At 44.1% G+C, this 23,090-nt stretch overlaps 1 protein-coding gene across 1 annotated transcript in view; it reads left to right on the top strand.

The window, feature by feature from the left end:
* PLCD4 (phospholipase C delta 4) overlaps nt 1–23,090 on the top strand; it is a 148,495-nt gene that overhangs the window by 41,011 nt on the left and 84,394 nt on the right. Inside the window, exons 2-3 of the mRNA XM_082260122.1 lie at nt 8,178–8,333; nt 19,827–19,882. Of these exons, the coding sequence (XP_082116248.1) occupies nt 19,861–19,882 (22 nt within the window). The 5' untranslated portion in view covers nt 8,178–8,333; nt 19,827–19,860. The remainder of the gene's footprint in view (nt 1–8,177; nt 8,334–19,826; nt 19,883–23,090) is intronic.

Genomic DNA, 23,090 nt, shown 5'->3' with positions numbered 1-23,090 from the left:
CGCCACAGCATTGTACCCCAATAAATGCAGAGTGCCCACAGCATTGTACCCCAATGATTGCAGAGTGCCACAGCATTGTATCCCAATAAATGCAGAGCGCCACAGCATTGTACCCCAATAAATGCAGAGTGCCCACAGCATTGTCCCCCAATAAATGCAGAGTGCCCACAGCGTTGTCCCCCAATAAATGCAGAGTGCCCACAGCATTGTCCCCCAATCAATGCAGAGTGCCCACAGCATTGTACCCCAATAAATGCAGAGTGCCCACAGCATTGTCCCCCAATAAATGCAGAGTGCCCACAGCATTGTCCCCCAATCAATGCAGAGTGCCCACAGCATTGTACCCCAATAAATGCAGAGTGCCCACAGCATTGTACCCCAATAAATGCAGAGTGCCACAGCATTGTCCCCCAATCAATGCAGAGTGCCCACAGCATTGTACCCCAATAAATGCAGAGTGCCCACAGCATTGTACCCCAATAAATGCAGAGTGCCACAGCAATGTACCCCAATAAATGCAGAGTGCCACAGCAATGTACCCCAATAAATGCAGAGTGCCCACAGCATTGTCCCCCAATCAATGCAGAGTGCAGCGTGCGTGCTCCCTTCAATTTAATGCACTTACCTGGCGGCGGCGGCGGGTTCTTCCCTCCTCGATCCAGTCCGTCCTCTCTGCGGCGGCGGCGGCGGGAAGGAGAGCGGCTTCTCCCTCGTCCTCCGAGCGGCGGTGACGGTGAGTGACTGACTCACGCACTGGCACCGCCCCCATTGTGACGTCAGGGATCGGATGTCCTGGATGATGATTGGTCCAGGCTGGAGACTGGACCAATCACAGCCAGGATATCCGAAAGTGGGGGTGTCCAATCGCAAGGACTTGCGATCGGGTTATGCCCCCAGAAGGCTGCCGATCGGCGCCTCTTCTGGGACGTAACCCCACCCCCCCTAGCCACCACTTCCATTACAAAGGCCGGCGAACCCAAATTTATTTTTTGTAAAACTTTATTTGTTCGCTTTGTCATTTTTTTTTTATTTTTTTTAGGGGTAGGGGGGCGGCGCCCTGGCGCCCCCTATGCACGGGCCGCCACTGCTCAGGAGACTCTCGGTGCTGCTCTGTCCACAGAGCTGGCACTGCCCCAGTTGAATGTGCTCTTAAGTCCTCCGGAACAGGAGGGTCTTGTGAAGAGTAGGCTCTTTTAATTGTCTTAACAATCTAGGAGGTGACTGTACATGTTGATGCTGACTGACCCTGCCCTAAACCATGCCGAAACCAAGCACAGATTTCAGCTTTCCTGAATGAAAAGGTAGCTGCCAAGCAGGTCATCAGAGTTAGATCAACATCCAGGGGATGTAGTTCTCTCCCTTAACCAAGAAAAGACGGTAAATTAATTTCCTAGTTAAAGTGGAAGGAGAAAAATACCCCATGGATAAAAGGCAGTCTGGGGTTTTAGGACTATTCGGTCCGGGTAGAATGTTAGGTGAGGCTCCTTGATTACAAAGCCTGCAGGTCTGACACCCTTTTCACAGAGGTTGTAGCAACAAGAAATATGGTCTTCAGGGTTAGATTGCAGAGTTTAGCCAATTCTGTAGGATAGAAATTAGGCCTTGATAGAGCAGAGGACCAGTGACGGAGCTAGACTTTTAAAACAGGGGTGGCAAAGGGGTGGCAAGGTATTATTTTGGGGGGTCAATATACCAAGTGTTCAATTACACTAAAAATAAGTTATTTTCCACAAAATGTATATAGATTAAATTAAAGTTTGTTTATTAGACCAGGGTGAGGTGAGGTCCTGTCCCCCATATAGACCTCCCCCCGTACAGTAGGCCAGGGTAAGGTGAGGTCCCGTCCCCCATATAGATCCCTTTAGATCCCCCTTACAGCATGCCAGGGTGAGGTGAGGTCCCGTCCCCCATATAGATCCCCCCTTACAGCAGGCCAGGGTGAGATGAGGACCCCCATATAGATCCCCCCTTACAGCAGGCCAGGGTGAGGTGAGGTCCCCCATATAGATCCCCCCTTACAGTCAGCAGGCCAGGTATTGGGCAAGGGCAGGTTCCCCATAAGATAGATCCCCTTTCCTTTACAGACTTCTCACTACTCAGTCAGTCACTAGTACAGTCAGACAGTACTACAGTAGTAGTCTCTTACCTACCTTTTTTTCACCTGTCCCGACTCCCCAGGCGAGGTTTTTCCTGCAGCACCACAGACAGACACCAGCTCTCTGGGCTCTCCCCCGCCGCCTTCTTTGCTGAGCCTGAATAATTGATGGCGATTGGCGATGCTGCTGATGCTGACTGGACTCCTGTCGTCCGACTCCCCCTTAGCTCCTCGCCGCGCCGGCTTCTTCAATTGCTCACTGCCTGGTTCTCTCCCGCGCTGTGCTGGGCGGCCGCTGCACAGGCTAGTCCCTCCCCCAGAAAGTCCCGCCCCCCCCCCAAAAAAAGAGGAAGTAAAAAAAGATTTAAAAAAAACAAAGTCGATTCTTCGCCCACTAGGGGTGTCAGACTTAGTGCTGGGTATGGTGGGGGGGGGGTTTGACCCCACCCTCCGCTGGCAGAGGCGCCGATTGGCACTCTTATGGGGGTCATTGGGGCGCAGAGCAATGCGCCCCGACACACCCCACTTTAATGATGTCCGGGATGTGATTGGTCCAGAGTCCAGCCTGGACCAATCACAGGAGAACATGGTGGACCTGGTGACGTGACGCCTGGGGGCGGTGAACCGCCCCGGCATCACGATCCCGCCCGTGGCCCGGCGAAGAGAGAGGGAGAGGAGCGACGAGCGAGAGCCGCGTGACCAGTACCAGTGACCAGTACCGGCTGCTCGGCGGCGCGCTCGGCTGTGTAAGTGTCGCTGAGTCCCGGCCGGGAGCAGTGCTGTACACTGCGGACTTGCGGAGAGGAGACTGAAGAGAGGAGAGGGCTACACCGGACACCTTTTTCCACCCCGGCCCCGACCCCCGGACATGCAGCCGCCCCCGTCCAGGCTGAGGAGCCGCAGGAGGAGGAGATGAGGCTCCGACAATCCGCACAATGTCCGGCTGACTCAGAGCAGCACGCCATGCACTGTGCCAGAGCCCACCCAGTTGTATGACAATAGCGAATGAATATTCACTATTATCACACTGATTCTCCTCCCAGCCAATCGGAAGCGGGTCGTGAGTCCCCTTTGCCAATTGGCTGAAAAGAGAAGCGATTTTACTGGCCATTGGCCAGGAAGAAGGAGGAGATGCACGGCTGGAGGAAACTCACACCGGCTCAGGGAAGGAGGAAGTTAGGATGCTGGCTGTCTGGCTGGCCAGCCATCCGTCCATCCATCCCGGGGGGTTGGTGGATTTTCCGGCCGGTCGTCCTGCACGAGGGGGGTGTGTTGGTTTTGCCACCCCCCAAATTATCATGCACCAGCCGCCACTGCCTGTGCAGCCAAAGGGGGAAATAAGAGGAGAAGCTGGCAGTAGGAGGAGGCAGAAGAGGATCTGTAATAAGACAGTACAGCAGTACAGCCAGACCTCCTGTCCAATAGGTGCCCAGGCCCCCCTTTTGAAATGATGGGGTCCGGGCCCAGTACAGGAGGGCTGGCTGTACTACCTTATCAGTGGCCCTGAGTGCAGTTGCTCCAGAGCTTAGTAAATGAGCAGAATCACGTGCAAGCAAAAATTCAGTTTTTTTCATTTGTCTTGCATGGGATTGGGTATTCTTTCCAAAGTGAATCTTTGCCTTATTTACTAAGCTCTGGAGGAACGTGCACAGTCTATTTGCCTTTAGTAAATCAACCTCTATAGTGTGAATTCAGCCTTAGGGCTCTTGCTTGGATTACTAAACACACCACATTTTAATGCATTCAGGCATTTTTTTTACCTAAATGCAGCCTATTGTTTTCTAATGGTCCTGTACACACACGCAGCATACACTTGTGCTGCGTATAGATCAGTAAGAAAAAAAAAAAAAGTGTGAGCGTAAACATGTAAATACGCACATATACGCAAACACACCACACCCCCTTGATTGAAAAAAGCTAAAAGAAATTGTATACGTGTATATGCATACACGCACTTGCACACATGTACTATACACCCCATACTCACGTTTTTACGCAGAAATATTCTTGCAGGAATATCTGATGTTCATAAATTAGTACTGTGTGCAAGAACCCTTAGGTGTACACATGTCCATTCACAGCAGCCGCTGTCAGATGGTGTGAGTGCTGCGAGTCTAGTGTCCCTTCCAAAGCAGAGGTCCGGCTCTCCTCTGAGATCAACAGGGAAAAATGGATGAATGGCTCTGCACTCCAGGGAGGATGCCAAAATCTTTATTGTACTGATCAACTAACAAAAGCATACACAGTATCTCACAAAACTGATTACACCCCTCACATTTGTGTAAATATTTTATTATATCTTTTCATGTGACAACACTGAAGAAATGACACTTTGCTACAATGTAAAGTAGTGAGTGTACAGCTTGTATAACAGTGTAAATTTGCTGTCCCTCAAAATAACTCAACACACAGCCATTAACCACTTGCCGACCGCCGCACGACTATCTACGTCGGCGGTCAGCCCCTCACAGGCAAACTAACGTAGGGCTACGTTGCTTGCTTGTGAGGGTCTAGGGAGCGAGCGCGCGCCCCCTGGGGCGCGCTCCCGCTCCCGCGTGGTCACGGACCCCCCCGCGCGTGTGACCAGCGGACCCGATGTCCGCCGGTCACTCGGCGATCGGCGGGGGAGAGGGAGAATGTCAGGCAGCTTGTGTAAACAAACTGCCTGTCATTCTCTTCGCTGCAAAGACACTGATAAAACGGATCTGGTATGTAGATCCGTTGATCAGTGTCTTTACAGCTAGAGCCACAGCCAATCACAGTAGAAACCACGCCCCTAGGGACACACACAGCCCCTCCCTTCCAAATAAAGTTAACCCCTTCACTACCAGTGTATTTTTACAGTAACAGTGCATATATATAGCACTGATTACTGTAGAAATGTCACTGGTAACCCCAAAAGTGTCAAAAATGTCAGTCAAGGGTCCGATCTGTCCGCCGCAATGTCGCAGTACCGCAAAAAAAATCGCAGATCGCCGCCATTACGCGTTAAAAAAAAAAACAACAAAAATGACAAAAATCTTTCCCTTTGTTAGTAAACGCGATAACTTTTGCGCAAACCAATCAAAATACGCTTTTGCGATTTTTTTTACCAAACATAGGTAGCATAAAATAAATTGGCCGAAAATTTTTAAAAATTTTGATTTTTACATTTTTTTTTGGGGGAATTTCATATAAAAAAATGTGAAAAATATTGCTATTTTTGCAAAATTGACGCTCTTTTTTTGTTTATAGCGCGTGATCAAAAAATCGCACAGGTGATCAAATACCACCAAAAGAAAGCTCTGTTTGTGGGAAAAAAAGGACGTCAAATTCGTTTAGGTACAGCGTCGCACGACCGCGCAATTGTGCGTTAAATTCACGCAGTGCCGAATCGCAAAATACCCCCTGGTCGGAATGGGGGTAAAATCTTCCGGGGCTTAAGTGGTTAATGTCTAAACCGCTGGCAACAAAAGTGAGTACACCCTTATGTGAAAATGTCCACATTGGGCCCAATTAGCCATTTTCCCTCCCCGGTAACATGTGACTCGTTAGTGTTACAAGGTCTCAGGTGTGAATGGGGAGCAGGTGTGTTAAATTTGGTGTTATCGCTCTCACTCTCTCATACTGGTCACTGGAAGTTCAACATGACACCTCATGGCAAAGAACTCTCTGAGGATCTGAAAAAAAGAATTGTTGCTCTACATAAAGATGGCCTAAGATAAAAGAAGATTGCCAAGACCCTGAAACTAAGCTGCAGCATTGTGGCCAATACCATACAGCGGTTTAACAGGACAGGTTCCATTTAGAACAGGCTTCGCCATGGTCGACCAAAGACACTGAATGCACGTGCTCAGCGTCATATCCAGAGGTTGTCTTTGGGAAATAGACGTATGAGTGCTGCCAGCATTGCTGCAGAGGTTGAAGGGGTGGGGTGTCAGCCTGTCAGTGCTCAGACCATACGCCGCACACTGCCATCTTCTAAAGATGATGCACAAGAAAGCCCGCAAATAGGTTGCTGAAGACAAGGAGACGAAGGACATGGATTACTGGAACCATGTCCTGTGGTCCGATGAGACCAAGATAAACGTATTTGGTTCAGATGGTGTCAAGCATATATGGTGGAAACCAGGTGAGGAGTGCAAAGACAAGTGTGTCTTGCCTACAGTCAAGCATGGTGGTGGGAGTCTGGGGCTGCATTAATGCTGCCGGCAGAGGGGAGCTACAGTTCATTGAGGGAACCATGAATGCCAACATGTACTGTGACATACTGAAGCAGAGCATGATCCCCTCCCTTCGAAGACTGGGCCACAGAGCAGTATTCCAACATGATAACGACCCCAAACACATCTCCAAGACGACCACTGCCTTGCTAAAGAAGCTGAGGGTAAAGGTGATGGACTGGCCAAGCATGTCTCCAGACCTAAACCCTATTGAGCATCTGTGGGGCATTCTCAAACGGAAGGTGGAGGAGCGCAAGGTCTCCAACATCCACCAGCTCTGTGATGTCATCATGGAGGAGTGGAAGAGGACTCCAGTGGCAACCTGTGAAGTTCTGGTGAACTCCATGTCCAAGAGGGTTAGGGCAGTGCTGGAAAATAATGGTGGCCACACAAAACATTGACACTTTGGGCCCAATTTGGACATTTCCACTTAGGGGTGTACTCACTTTTTTTGCCAGCGGTTTAGATATTAATAGCTGTGTGTTGAGTTATTTTGAGGGGACAGTAAATTAAGTCTCCATTCACACTGGTACGACTTGTCAGGCGACTTGGTCAGCCTGAGAAGTCACGCACCGTCGCGTCCCATAGTGTAGTACAGGACCGGTTCTAATAGGAGCCACACAGGTCGCTCCGACTTAGAAAAAGGGTCCTGTACTACTTTGGGGCGACCGGGAGCGACTTGCATAGACATTCATTTTATGAAGTCCGTGCAAGTCGCGCCAAAGTCGGATCCGACCTAGTGTGAACGGAGGGTTACACTGTTATACAAGCTGTACACTAACTACTTTACATTGTAGCGGGAAAGTGTCATTTCTTCAGTGTTGTCACATGAAAAGATAGAATACAATATTTGTGAAAAAAAAAAAGAATACAATATTTACAAATATGTGAGGTGTGTACTCACTTTTCTGAGATACTGTAGATATTTGCAGAATATATGCTACATAACTAAATTGCAACATGCTAAATTTCATGCTGAATAAATAAAATGATTAATGTATCTTAAATAGAAAACTATCTTTAGATAGATTTTTACTCCAAAAGCATTTTATTAAAATAAATTTGATAAAAATAAAAAAAATCTGAATTAAAATCAAAAATATTCTGATTTAAACCCCAAAAATTCAGATTTTTTTTTTTATAATTTAAAAAAAAAAAATCATCAATTGTTATCCACCCTGCTGCAGTGTAGCAAAGTGTCATTTCTTCAGTGTTGTCACATGAAAAGATATAATAAAATAATAAAATATTTACAAAAATGTGAGGGGTGTACTCACTTTTGTGAGATACTGTAGATATTTGCAGAATATATGCTACATAACTAAATTGCAACAGGCTAAATTTTATGCTGAATAAATAAAATTATTAATGTATCTTAAATATAAAACTATCTTTAGATAGATTTTTACTCCAAAAGCATTTTATTAAAATAAATTTGATAAAAATCAACCAAAATTACATTTAAACAAAAAAATAATCTGATTTAAACCCACAAAAAATCAGATTTTTTTTTTTTTTTTTTTAGAATTAAAAAAAAAAAATCATCAATTGTTATCCACCCTGCTGCAGTGTAATTTTAATTTTTTTTTTTGGTTGAATACGGTTTTATTAAAATCTTTCAACAGAAGTAATCATCGCCTGTAATGTACACACACTTTCGTATTTGTGATCACGTGTTTTCAAACTTTTTTTTTTTGCTTCGTCAAGCGGCGAGGGTGAAACCGAAGCCTCTTTCCACTCCTGCGTTAGCGTGTAACCTTGTACGCATGCAGCCAGTCCATCAGTCAGTAATTGTGGGTATTCCCGAGGCTCTGTACATCCCTGCTTCATACGAGAGCTGTCTCTCCCACTAACAATAATGCTATTTCTCCCTCTTGCAGGAAGGCACGCTCTGCCAAGACCCTTCCTAATTAAATGACAAACAAAGGTGGATCTGATGCAGAAAGCTCATTAAGCGGCTGGTTATTGGTGTACTGGAAATATGAGCCAACCGGAATCCTGAGACCTGGGAGGCAGCCAGCTCCCCTTTCTATCAGGTCAGTCCGCAGCGAAACTCGTCTTCTTTGTAGAAAGTGGAGGCTTTCAGCTCCATTCCCTTTACAACAAAAACAGACTGGCGCTAATGTGGCGGCGTAATTGGTGGCCAATGTGTGTTTTTTTGTTTTAGAGGACATCTCCAACCAAAAACTAGAAACCTAAAGCAGAGCTCCACACACAAAAACTTTAATTCCCCAATAGCCTCAAAATATATAAATCCAGCAAATGCCCTTGCAAGGCCGGATTTTACCTTGTAAACGTAGCAGTGAAATCATCTACTGTGCAGAGAGCAGAGCAGTGGGAGGGGCTCATCAGGCCCCACCTACTACAGAAAACTACAAAGTGGCGGGGGGGGGGCGGAGAGAAGATAAGAACCCCCCTTGGGTTTAGATAAACTTTCATTTGGGGTTATTATTACCTCTCTCTTCCTGTTGCATCTTCCAGATAGAAATGTAAGGTCGCCCCCCCCCCCCAATTCCCCCTCCCAGCACAAATCAACTCCCCAGATCCTCCCTCCTTGCATAAATTCTCCTTCCCATCCCCCTTCTTGCATGAATCCCTTCCACGATGACCCCTCCCAGGACCCCATACAGCCTACCTGACATGACCCCCCCCCCTCCCCACCGGCCAACAGCGACCGAGGACATAGATTTATTCGTCCCTCTCTCTGCAGTCTCAGCAGCACAGATGAATGAATAGGAAGCACTCTGAGGCTTCCTACTCATTCACAAAATGAAGCATTGGAAACACAGTTTCCTATGCTTCAGTGAGAATGGGCACAGGAGTGTCTGTTACAGATCACTCACTGTGTTCATTCAGGAAAGCAGAGGGCCAGTAAATTACATATTTACTGGCCCCTTCCCCCGCTTTCTATCCTGAAACATCCCCCTGTGTGCCCGCAGCAGCTGCCGGCAGAAGAGGGGAGAAGCCGGCGGGAGAGGGGAGAAGCCGGAAGGGCAGTCGGGGAAAGGGCACACAGGGGGGCCCGGAAAGCAGATGGCAGGGGTGCATGTGCTAGGACCAATCCTCCTGCCATACAGCCAGAGGGAGGAAGCTGGCAGTGCTGCAGGAGGAGGCAGGAGAGGATCGGTGTCGTCAATAAGACAGTACAGAGAGCTCTTCTGTTCAGCAGATCCCTGGGCCCCCTTTTTGAACTGATGGTGCCCAGTATAGCAGAGCTGGCTGTACTACCTTATCAGTGGCCCTGGTCCCATCCTAGCAAGGACCCCTCCCCTTAATAAAAAATCCCCCCCCCCCCCCAAATCCTCCCTCCTAGCACAAATTATTTTTCCTCCCAAAATCTGCTCTATCAGCACAAAATCCCCCCCCCCTCCAATCATCCCCCTCATCCTTCCTCCTAAAACAAATCCTGTTCCCACTCCAAATCTGCCCCCCCCCCTCTCTCCTGATTGGCTCACTCTGTTTGACTGACAGCAGTGGGAGCCAATGGCGTCGCGCTGCCGTCTTATCCAATCAGGAGAGAGAGTCTCGGGCAGCTGAGACGTTCCTGCAACATCGCTGGCTAGAAATGGGCTCAGGTAAGTATTAGGGAGGCTGAGGGGGGCTGCTACACACAGAATGCTTTTTATCGTAATGCATAGAATGCATAAGGATAAAAAAACCTTTTGACTTTACAACCACTTTAAGATCCCTTTCACACATGTGCGACGTAAAAGTTGCACGATCTTGCTGCAATTTTTTTGCTGCAATTTTTTTGCCGCAATTTTGACTGGACTCGAAGCAATGCCTATGTCTATGGACCTCAAAACACATCAAAGCCAGACCAAAGTAGTGCAGGAACTACTTTGAAGTCATTGCAACTTGAAGTCACACAGATATGAACGGTGCTCAATGATGGAGTACGACTTGTCATGCGACTTTGCAGTCCCAAATCTCAGGACAAGTTGCACAAGTGTGAGAGGGGCCTAAAGGCTCAGGAAACCTATACAGGTGTTTTGAATTAATTAGATGACCTATATTGAACTTTTTCACAATATTCAAATTTTCTGAGATAATGAGTTTTGGGTTGTCACTAGGTGTAAGCCATAATCATCAAAATTAAAAGAAAGAAACGCTTAAAATGTATCACTCTGTGTGTAATGAATGTATTTAATATATGAGTTTTACTTTTTGAATTTAATTACTGAAATAAATTAACTTTTTGATGATATTCTAGTTTTTTGGGATGCACATGTATACTAGTCCAGAGTAAAAACTTTTACAGATGAGAGCCGGCAAAAGTTTACTTCCCAAGATACATTCAATAAAAGAAAGCAATTTTTTATTATATAAAAGCGCATAAACCAAAAAAATATCTTTCTATTAAATCAAGTAAGTGCAATCACAATTTGTCAACTGCCCTGGGCCCCCCTGACAGGAGCCCCACCCCCATAAAAAATAAAATAAAACAATATTAAAAAAATGATATAAAATAATAAAACAAATAATGAAATAATTTAACAAGCATCATAAAAAAAATGTAAAGGTCAGGTGTCAGTGCTTAAATGGTGTGGAAATAACAGCATGCAATAAGTGTCAATATACAAAATCCAAAATTACATAGAAAGGAAACAAGCAGCATGTAACGCTCCTGCGTTTTACGTATGATGTGGATTTTCAGCTGCAGAAATATTCCACTTCAGTAGTCATGTAGAGAAACGCTGAGACACCATTCCCAACTCTCAATGACTCATCATGTGTGGATGATCTCAATTCAGCAAGTAAATACACACACTCAATAAGATGTTTCCTAGAGTGACTTATGTATATAGTAACACAGTGATGATAGGCTGAAGAGACAGGTTGGGTAGAGATGGTAGATGACAGACACTTGAAAGGAAATGTTCTTGAAAGTAAGATAGTAGCAGATGGGATGCAGATAGGTTTAGCAATCATGTATGGTAGTAGATGACAGAGTAGCAGGTGGACATACAAGAGAGATCAACCCAGTGCAAGAACAGGTGGTAGTAGGCTCAAGAGCTAGCAATCTTAGATAATGCAGATGTAGTAATAGTCCTTAGTATGCAGAGCTAGATAGTGTAAGCTTTAGTATAAAGGTTATAGAGGTTTCCCCTGTGGGGTACTTATCACTAATAGCAATGTAGCAGAGGAGAGGTTCGGCAAGAGCGGATGATCCGGTAGCGGGATACAGGGATCAGCGCAGCGTGGTTCCGACAGCGAGGTATGCTTGCAAGCATGTGACCTTCAAGACAGGTTAGCATCAAGGCACAAAGCAGTTTGAACGAACACATGTGAGTGAGAGCCGGCGATCTAAATAGCCATCCAGTCCGGCGCTCAGTGATGACAGCATCAGTCTTAAAGGTGTATGCGCACCTTACCAAAAGAGAATGGTGGGGCGCATACACTTATGAAAGAGTAATTAGGGTACCCAAAGGTACCAGAACATTACACAGCACTATTTAAATAATAGTAGTAGTAATACTCTTCAACAAATATACAAAGTGCAAACTCACCAGATTCAGTTGCTGTCTATGTTATAGGACAGCAGAAGAGCAATCAATGGACATTATTCTTTCTTGTGAAGATGCAACAGATGGTATCATTCCTGCTGCAGCTGTGAAGCAAACCAGGGCGGCCATGTGATGTTTACACCTCCAGTGCCAAATTTTTTAATGGGGCAAAAGGGTCAACTGCCATGGGCCCCCCTGACAGAAGCCCTCCTCCCATAAAAAAATAAAAATAAAACAATATTAAAATATATATATATATAAAATAATAAAAAAAAAAATAATGAAAGAATTTAAAAAGCATAATAAAAAAAAGGTAAAGGTCAGGTGTCAGCACTTAAATGGTGTGGCAATAGCAGCATGCAATAAGTGTCAATATACAAACACCAAAATTACGTAGAAAGGAAATAAGCAGCACTATATAAATAATAATAGTAGTAGTAGTAATACACTTCAACAAATATACAAAATGCAAACTCACCAGATCCACTTGCTGTCTAAGTTAAAGGACAGAAGAAGAGCACTCAATGGTCATTACATTAGTCTTCCTTGTGAAGATGCAACAGATGGTATCATTCCTGCTGTGGCTGTAAAGCAAACCAGGGGGGGCGTGTCATGTTTACAACCCCCAGTGCCGGATTTTTTTAATGGGACAAAAGGGGAAACTGCCCTGGGCCCCCCCCCCCTGACAGGAGCCACCCCCCCCATAAAAAAAATAAATAAAACAATATTAAAAAATTATATAAAATAATAAAATAAAAAATGAAATAATTTAAAAAGCATAATAAAAAAAAAAATTAAATGTCAGGTGTCTTAAAGAGGTTGTAAACCCATATATATATATATATATATATATATATATATATATATATATATATATATATATATATTTTATGTAACCTAAAAGAGAAACACATAAGGAGCTAGTATGCACCGCATACTAGCTCATTATGAAATACTTACCTTAGAAGGAGCCCCCGCCGTGCCGCCCGCTTACCTGTATGACGGGCGACATGTCCAGTCGCCCGTCTTCCGGGATCGCGGCATCCGGCCATCTGATTGGCCGGAGCCGCGGTGACGTCACTCCCGCGCACGCGCGCGGGAGCCGATGGTCACGGCACGGGACTCTGAAGGAACGGCACCAGCGGCCGTTCCTTCAGAGCGCATGCACCAGTGACGTCACTGGCTGCATGTAAGATAAATATCTCCTAAACGGTGCATGTTTAGGAGATATTTACAGTACCTATAGGTAAGCCTTATCATAGGGTTTACTTCCTCTTTTAGTGCCGGTTCACACTTATGCGCTTGCGCTTGCAATGCGAATTTGCAGTGCGAGTTTCCCTTGTGTTTTTCAATAGTACCAGCGCGATTGTAATGAAAATTTTATTGCGTTGATTATGTTAATTAAGCTCAGGAGGGGTGGAGCTGAGGGGAAAATCAAACAAAAAATAAAAATTCGCACATAAGAATTCGCACATATCTGAACTGATAATGCGAGTCCAGACCGATTTACCTTGATGTCTATGGAGACTAAATTCGCAACGCAACTCTGTAAACTCGCACAAGACCCTTTTTATCATCGCATCACATTCGCATCTGGATCGCAACGCATAGATGTGAACGAGTGTCACGAATTCAATGAATTTTGTAAATGCATGCGATTGGAGACTATTTAGAACGCATAGCATTCGCAGTACAAGCGCATAAGTGTGAACCGGCACTAAATGGTATGAAAATAACAGCATGCAATAAGTGTCAATATACAAACACCAGAATTACATAGAAAGGAAATAAGCAGCACTATTAAATTAATAGTAGTATTAATACTCTTCAACAAATATACAAAGAGCAAACTCACCAGATCCAGTTGCTGTCTATGTTATAGGACATAGACAGACAGATTACACAGAAAGGAGAAGAGCAATCAATTGTCATTATTCTTTCTTGTGAAGGTGCAACAGATGGTATCATTCCTGCTGCAACTGTGAAGCAAACCAGGGAGGCCATGTCATAAATACACCCCCACGGCCAAATTTTTTAATGGGGCAAAAGTGGCAACTGCCCTGGGCCCCCCTGACAGAAGCCCCCCTCCCATAAAAAAAATAAAATAAAACAATATTAAAAAATATATATATAATATAATAAAACAAATAATGAAAGATTTTAAAAAGCATAATAAAAAAAAATTAAAAGGTCAGGTGTCAATGGTGTGGAAATGGCAGCATGCGTGTCAATATACAAACACCAAAATTACATAGAAAGGAAATAAGCAGCACTATATAAATAACAATAGTAGTAATACACTTCAACAAATTTAAAAAAGTGCATAAACCAAAAAAATATTTTAGTATTAAATCAAGTACGTGCAATCACAATTTGGTAAATTACAGTCCGTATGTGCAAAATGAAACAGTTCCAGTGTGACTGATCTGCGATTTTAACAAATCACAATCTGTGTGTTGCCTCCACCAAATATACGAAGTGCAAACTCACCAGAACTAGTTCCTTTCTATGTTAAAGGAAAAGGATGTGAAAGGAGTCTTCCTTGTAAAGGTGCAACAGTTGGTATTATTCCTGCTGCGGCTGTGAAGCAAACCAGGGCTGCCATGTCATGTTTATTACACCCCAGTGCCAGATTTTTTTTAATGGGACAAAAAGGGAAACTGCCCTGGGCCCCCCTGACAGAAGCCCCCCCCCCCCCCCCCATACAAAAATAAAATAAAACAATATTTAAAAATGATATTAAACAATAAAAAAAATAATAATAATAATTTAAAAAGCATAATAAAAAAAAAAAAATGTAAAGGTCAGGTGTTAGCGCTTAAATGGTGTGGAAATACGTGTCAATATACAAACACCGAAATTACACAGAAAGGAAATAAGCAGCACTATATAAAAAATAATAGTATCAAAACTCTTCAACAAGTATAAAAAAGTGCATAAACCAAAAAAAACATTTTAGCATTAAATCAAGTAACTGCAATCACAATTTGAATTCCAGTCCTTACTCTCATCAAGCCAGACAGAAGGATCACCAACGCCAGAAAAAAAATGCTCATAGTGTAGTATTTATTAAAAATGATGTATAAAAAAGCAAATTAAAAACACCACCAAACCACAACAACAGGTGACTTTTAAACTCAGAATTCTGACTTTTAATCTCAGAATTCTGAGTTTCAAAGTCAGAATTCTGACTTTTAATCTCAGAAATCTGACTTTTAATTTCAGAATTGTGTTTAATAAATTTTAGCATGGTCCAAACTTGTAATCTCAGAATTCTGACTTGCAAAGTCAGAATTCTGACTTTTAATCTCAGAATTCTGACTTTCAAACTCAGAATTCTGTAAAAAAAAAAAAACTCAGAAATCTTTTAAATTTTTTTTATGATGGCCCCAGGGCTCTTCCATAACTGTATTAATAATCTCAGAATTCTGACTTTTAATCTCAGAATTCTGACTTTCAAAGTCAGAATTCTGACTTTTAAACTCAGAATTCTGACTTTTAATCTCAGAATTCTGACTTTCAATCTCAGAATTCTGACTTTTAAACTTAGAATTCTGACTTTTAATCTCAGAATTCTGACTTTCAAAGTCAGAATTCTGACTTTTAATCTCAGAATTGTGTTTAATAAATTTTAGCATGGTCCAAACTTGTAATCTCAGAATTCTGACTTGCAAAGTCAGAATTCCGACTTTTAATCTCAGAATTCTGACTTTCAAACTCAGAATTCTGTAAAAAAAAAAAAAATTTTCAAACTCAGAAATCTTTTATATTTTTTTTTTATGATGGCCCCAGGAATCTTCCATAAATCTTTCCCATAGTTAGTAGACACAATAACTTTTGCGCAAACCAATCAAAATACGCTTATTGCGATTTTTTTTTTACCAAAAATATGTAGCAGAAAACAAATTGGCCTAAAATGTTAAAAAATTTTGATTTTGAATTTTTTTTTTTTTTTTTTGGGAATGTCATATAGCAGAATGTGAAAAATATTGTTTTTTTTTTTCTTTTCAGAATTGTCGCTCTTTTTTTGTTTATAGCGCAAAAAAAAAATTTGCACAGGTGATCAAATACCACCAAAAGAAAGCTCTATTTGTGGGGAAAAAAGGACGTAAATTTTATTTGGGTACAGCATTGCACGACCGCGCAATTGTCCGTTAAAATGAGGCAGTGCCGAATCGCAAAATAGGGCCTGGTCATTAAGGGGGAAAATCTTCCGGTTCAGAAGTGGTTAAAGGGATCTGTGTAGATTGGGAGGATGATGACGGAGCACATACTGTATAGGCAGAGAACACATTATACAGGTATATACATACAAGGGTCACATTAAACCTTTTTTTATTATTTTACTGGGGTTCTTTAGATTGAGAATGTTACAAATCCAATCACCTTCCCTTAAAAAGTAATAGCGCACGACATGTTCAGTAGAGAAAATCCTGCTGTGCCCGCCGTAGAGTCCAGTGTAATCTCTGGCCCGGATTAACCTTATTATTGGTCCACCAATGTAATTTTCCATCCCATCTGCCTTCAGCCGGGTGAGCACAATGATGGATGATGAATGTACCTTTAACCTGCTAACCGAGATCTGAACCTGCAGCTGCACAGCAACACAGAGCCCTCATTTACTATGTCACAATCTATTAACCACTTTAAGACCGGAAGGATTTGCACCCTTCCTGACCAGGCCCTATTTTGCGATTCGGCACTGCGTTACTTTAACGGAAAATTGCGCGGTCGTGCGACGCTGTACCCAAATAAAATTGATTTAATTAAACACACTGACACTGATACTAATTTAGAAAAAAAAAATCCTGTCTAAAAAAATACTGCCCTCACTTTTGACCCCGACCTTTGACCCTGACCTTGGCCCAAACACTAATCCTGGCACTGACATAGATGAAATATTGATCTAGGTATTTTTTAACCACTTAAGCCCCGGAAGATTTTACCCCCTTCCTAACCAGGCCCTATTTTGCGATTCGGCACTGCGTGACTTTAATGGACAATTGCGCGGTCATGCGACGCTGTACCCAAATGAAATTGACGTCCTTTTTTTCCCACAAACAGAGCTTTCTTTTGGTGGTATTTGATCACCTGTGCGATTTTTACTTTTTGTGCTATAAACAAAAAAAGAGCGACAATTTTGAAAAAATAACAATATTTTTCAAATTTTTTTTACATGAAATTCCCCTCAAAAAAATGTAAAAATTAAATTTTTTTAACATCTTAGGCCAATTTGTTTTCCGCTACATATTTTTGTTGATAAAAATCGCAATAAGCATATTTTGATTGGTTTGCACAAAAGTTATTGCGTTTACTAACTACGGGAAAGATTTGTCTTTTTTTTTTTTTAACTAGTAATGGCGGCGATCTGCGATTTTTTTTGCGGGACTGCGACTTTGCGGCGGACAGATCGGACCCTTGACTGACATTTTTGACACTTTTGGGGGTACCAGTGACATTACTACAGTAATCAGTGCTATACATATGCACTGTTACTGTGAAAATGACACTGGCAGGGAAGGGGTTAATTTTATTAGAGAGCGAGGGGTTAAGTGTGTCCCTAGGGGCGTGCTTCTAACTGTGAAGGGGCGTGGCTTGTCATGTAACCACAGAGACATATGATCCTACATAGCAGGATCGTATGATCTCTGCAGTTACATCAGGGAGAATGACAGGCGGCTTTGTTGACATCAGCCGTCTGCCTTTCTCCTTCTCCAGCGGGAGATCACGAGTGGCCGGGGGACATCGGAGCCGCAGGTCACACGCGCGGGGATGCCCTTGAACGAGCGGGGCGGGAGCACGCCCCCGGCGGCGCGCGCCCGCCCCCTATTGGCTCGTGGGCGAGTGACGTACCCATACGTCACTTTGCCTGCACGGGTCTGACCGCCGCAGTATATGTACTTGCGGCGGTCGGTAAGTGGGTAACCACTTTAAGACCGGAAGGATTTGCTCCCTTCCTGACAAGGCCCTATTTTGTGATTTTGGCACTGCGTTACTTTAACGGACAATTGCGCGTTCGTGCGACGCTGTACCCAAATAAATTTGATTCAATTAAACACACTGGCACTGATACTAATTTACAAAAAAGAAATCCTGTCTAAAAAATATTACCCTCACCTTTGACCCCGACCTTTGACCCTGACCTTGACCCAAACACACTAATCCTGGCACTGACATAGATGAAACATTGATCTAGGTTTTTTTAAAAATTAATTTTATTATTTTTCTACACACACTTTTTTTTTTTCTTTCTCTCTCTGTGCAGGGTCAGAGAAAGATACAATGTATCTCTCCCGTTCATTCACAGAGACAGAAAAAACACGGGGTGGGCTTCATATGACTGATCACTGTGATAGCCAATCAGAGGCTATCACAGCGATCAGGTGACCCAAAATTGCACATTCCGGGTCCCGATTGTCAGAATGGGGCCCCGGGCTCTCGTTGAGTCCCCGGTCTCTGTGTTGGGAACGCGCTGTGTGGTGCCCTCCCAGCACAAAGGAGGGTACGCAAATATGCGGCCCCACAGAAAAAAAAGCTTAATGATTTGGGGAGCCATGTCATCTGCTGGTGTTGGTCCACTGTCTTTTATCAAGTCCAAAGTCAGTGCAGCCCTCTAGCAGGAAATTCTAGAAATTCTAGAGCACTTCAGCAGAGGGAAGCATGAAGTGCTCTAGAATCTCCTGCTAGAGGGCTGCACTGACTTTGGACTTGATAAAACACAGTGGACCAACACCAGCAGATGACATGGCTCCCCAAATCATCACTGACTGTGAAAAATTTTGCATTTCATTTGGAAATGAAGGTCCCAGAGTCTGGAGGAGGAGTGAAGAGGCACAGAATCCAAGTTGCATGAGGTCCAGTGTGAGGTTTCCAGTCAGTGATGATTTGGGGAGCCATGTCATCTGCTGGTGTTGGTCCACTGTGTTTTATCAAGTCCAAAGTCAGTGCAGTCCTCTACCAGGAAATTCTAGAGCACTTCATGCTTCCCTCTGCTGACCAGCTTTATGGAGATACTGATTTCATTTTCCAGCAGAACTTGGCACCGCCCACAGTGCCAAGACTACCAATACCTGGTCACATGATCATGGTATCATTGTGCTTGATTGGCCAGCAAACTCGTCTGACCTAAATCCCATAGAGAATCTGTGGGGTATTGTGAAGAGGAAAATGAGAGACATCAGACCCAACAATGCAGACAAGCTGAAGGCCGCTATCAAAGCCACATGGGCTTCCATAACACCTCAGCAGTGCCACAGGCTGATAACCTCCATGCCACTCCGCATTGATACAGTAATTCATGCAAAAGGAGGAAAAAGGAGTGCACACTATACTGTACATGGACATACTTTTCAGTAAGAATACAAAAAAATGGTCACTTACCCCACCTATAACTGGTCTTGACAGCAAAGGGCAATGGTAGGGCAAACGCATGTCAAAAAAAGCCAGTCACAACTTACCAACCAGCCTGCCGACTTTTCAGTAAGCCAAAATTTCTGTATTAAAAATCCTTTTTTTTTATTGGTCTTATGTAATATTCTAATTTTCTGAGATGCTGACTTTTGGGTTATCACTACCTGTAAGCCATAATCATCAAAATTAAAAGAAAGAAATGCTTGCAACACATCACTCTGTGTGTAACACATCTATATAAAATATACGAGTTTCACTTTTTGAATCGAATTACTGAAGTAAATTAATTTTTTGATAATATCCTAATTTAATGAGATGCACCTGTGTACTGCGTGTCTTCATATGACTGTGCGCCTAGGAGGGAACTGGTAAGGTCTGCAAAAGACTTCTCTAGCAGATCCCTTCTAGGTATTTGCAGATATATCATGGGACACGTGTTTCGCACCATCCAGTTGAACCCCCCCCCCCCCCTACATTTGGAATGACCTGATTTGCTCATATTTTACTGTAACCATGGTGTCTTTCCAAAAACAAAGGCTATATTCATTATTTCTGACGCAGACCCATGTGATGTATGATCATCTATTTTAGCAATATGTATTTTGTCTTTAGATGACGGGAGAGCTGAGTGTGTAACGCCTGAACAATGACCGCTCCGTGCTACGCCCGTAAGTAGAAACGCTCATTAGCAGGGAGAATGCCATGCAGAGGTTTCCAGCAATAGGCTTTAGTGCATAATTCAATATACATCAGGCTGTCATCAATCACTATTTACTGCATTTACCTCCAGATCAATGAAATTCCAAGTGTACCAGTAACTCATCACTAAGTAAAGCTAGCCATACATTTTATAGTTTGACTGTGCAATATCTGTACTATGGCTATTAAAGTGTTACTAAACACACAACAGTAAAATCAGTCTGTATATGCAGTAAAGCATGCTTGTTATACTCACTGTGGAAGGGGTTAATCCTGTGCATTGTATAAAACCCCTGTTTGATCCTGTCTTCTCTTCTCTCATCCACAGTCCCCAAAACATCTCCTGATAGTAAAGAGCCTTGGAGGCACTCTGCATGTGCTCAGTTTGGTGTGTATTGCAAGAGTGTTTTTTTTTTTTTTTTTGGAGGGTGCATGGGATTGGCACAGGGCCAATTAGCACTCTCCAGAAAGAAAACCAGGGGTTATGCAGCCTCATAGGACAGTCAGAGGAAATGAAAAACTCCCCCTACAAGCGTTAACCAGACACTGATAGAAGTCACTAGACTGCTATATACTGCTGATGAGAAAAGGTATTTACCAGTTTATATTTACTAAAATATATGCATTTCCATGTTCTGTGTACTGTGGGAGACCAGATACAGTGACCGCAGGCTCCTGGGGAGACCAGATATAGTGACTGCAGACTCCTGGGGAGACCAGATATAGTGACTACAGGCTCCTGGGGAGACCAGATATAGTAACTGCAGGCTCCTGGGGAAACCAGATATAGTGACTGCAGGCTCCTGGGGAGACCAGATATAGTGAGTGCAGGCTCCTGGGGAGACCAGATATAGTGACTGCAGGCTCCTGGGGAGACCAGATATAGTGACTGCAGGGTCCTGGGGAGACTAGATATAGTGACTGCAGGGTCCTGGGGAGACCAGATATGGTGACTGCAGGGTCCTGGGGAGACCAGATATAGTGACTGCAGGCTCCTGGGGAGACCAGATATAGTGAATGCAGGCTCCTGGGGAGACCAGATATAGTGAATGCAGGCTCCTGGGGAGACCAGATATAGTGAATGCAGGCTCCTGGGTTTAGTAACACTTTAACAGGACATACACATTGGGATCTGCTTATACAATCCTCGTTAGATATACTAACAGCTACCAACTTTGCCTAGTAAATCTAAGCATCACCTCACTTGTGTAACACTACCACCCCTCCCCCGGCAGAAGCTCCTAGTATTTTGGTCCTTTTTCCCCTCCCCCTTTAGAACACACACAGCCAGGCATACAGCATTTCTGGAATTCTTCTTCTGGCTCAAAGATCGGTCTAGGGTAGACCGAGATATAGTAACTGCAGGCTCCTGGGGAAACCAGATATAGTGACTGCAGGCTCCTGGGGAGACCAGATATAGTGAGTGCAGGCTCCTGGGGAGACCAGATATAGTGACTGCAGGCTCCTGGGGAGACCAGATATAGTGACTGCAGGGTCCTGGGGAGACTAGATATAGTGACTGCAGGGTCCTGGGGAGACCAGATATAGTGACTGCAGGGTCCTGGGGAGACCAGATATAGTGACTGCAGGCTCCTGGGGAGACCAGATATAGTGAATGCAGGCTCCTGGGGAGACCAGATATAGTGAATGCAGGCTCCTGGGGAGACCAGATATAGTAACTGCAGGGTCCTGGGGAGACCAGATATAGTGAATGCAGGCTCCTGGGGAGACCAGATATAGTGAATGCAGGCTCCAGGGGAGACCAGATATAGTGAATGCAGGCTCCTGGGGAGACCAGATATAGTGAATGCAGGCTCCTGGGGAGACCAGATATAGTGAATGCAGGCTCCAGGGGAGACCAGATATAGTGAATGCAGGCTCCTGGGGAGACCAGATATAGTGAATGCAGGCTCCTGGGTTTAGTAACACTTTAACAATCCTCGTTAGATATACTAACAGCTACCAACTTTGCCTAGTAAATCTAAGCATCACCTCACTTGTGTAACACTACCACCCTCCCCCGGCAGAAGCTCCTAGTATTTTGGTCCTTTTTCCCCTCCCCCTTTAGAACACACACAGCCAGGCATACAGCATTTCTGGAATTCTTCTTCTGGCTCAAAGATCGGTCTAGGGTAGGGGTATCCAAACTTTAAACAAAGGGCCAGTTTACTGTTCTTCAAACTTTAGGGGGGCCAGACTGTAACCAGTTGGAGAAGAAAATTACCCCTTATTGGTATTTGGGGGACTAATCGTGCCCCATCATTGGTATCAGCTGAAAATATAGTGCCCTTTCATTGGTATCAGTGGAAGGAATAGTGCCCCATCATTGGTGTCAGTGGGAGGAATATTGCCCCATCATTGGTATCAGTGGGAGGAATAGTGCCACATCATTGGTGTCAGTGGGAGGAATAATGTCCCATCGTTGGTGTCAGTGGAAGGAATAGTGCCCTTTCATTGATATCAGTGGGAGGAATAGTGCCCTTTCATTGGTATCAGTGGAAGAAATAGTGCCCCACCATTGGTATCAGTGGGAGGAATAGTGCCCCATCATTGGTATCAGTGGGAGGAATAGTGCCCCATCATTGGTATCAGTGGAAGGAATAGTGCCCCATCATTGGTGTCAGTGGGAGGAATACTGCCCCATCATTGGTATCAGTGGGAGGAATAGTGCCACATCATTGGTGTCAGTGGGAGGAATAATGTCCCATCGTTGGTGTCAGTGGAAGGAATAGTGCCCTTTCATTGATATCAGTGGGAGGAATAGTGCCCTTTCATTGGTATCAGTGGAAGAAATAGTGCCCCACCATTGGTATCAGTGGGAGGAATAGTGCCCCATCATTGGTATCAGTGGGAGGAATAGTGCCCCATCATTGGTATCAGTGGAAGGAATAGTGACACATCATTGTTGTCAGTGGGAGGAATAATGCCCCATCGTTGGTGTCAGCGGAAGGAATAGTGTCCTTTCATTGATATCAGTGGGAGGAATAGTGCCCCATCATTGGTGTCAGTGGGAGGAATAGTGCCCTTTCATTGGTATCAGTGGAAGGAATAGTGCCCCATCATTGGTATCAGTGGGAGGAATAGTGCCCTTTCATTGGTATCAGTGGGAGGAATAGTGCCCCATCATTGGTGTCAGTGGGAGGAATAGTGCCCTTTCATTGGTATCAGTGGAAGGAA

Source organism: Pelophylax lessonae, assembly GCF_965119305.1.
Source record: "Pelophylax lessonae genome assembly, chromosome: 6".
NCBI lineage: Eukaryota > Metazoa > Chordata > Amphibia > Anura > Ranidae > Pelophylax > Pelophylax lessonae.
This window is presented reverse-complemented; position numbering and strand designations above follow the sequence as displayed.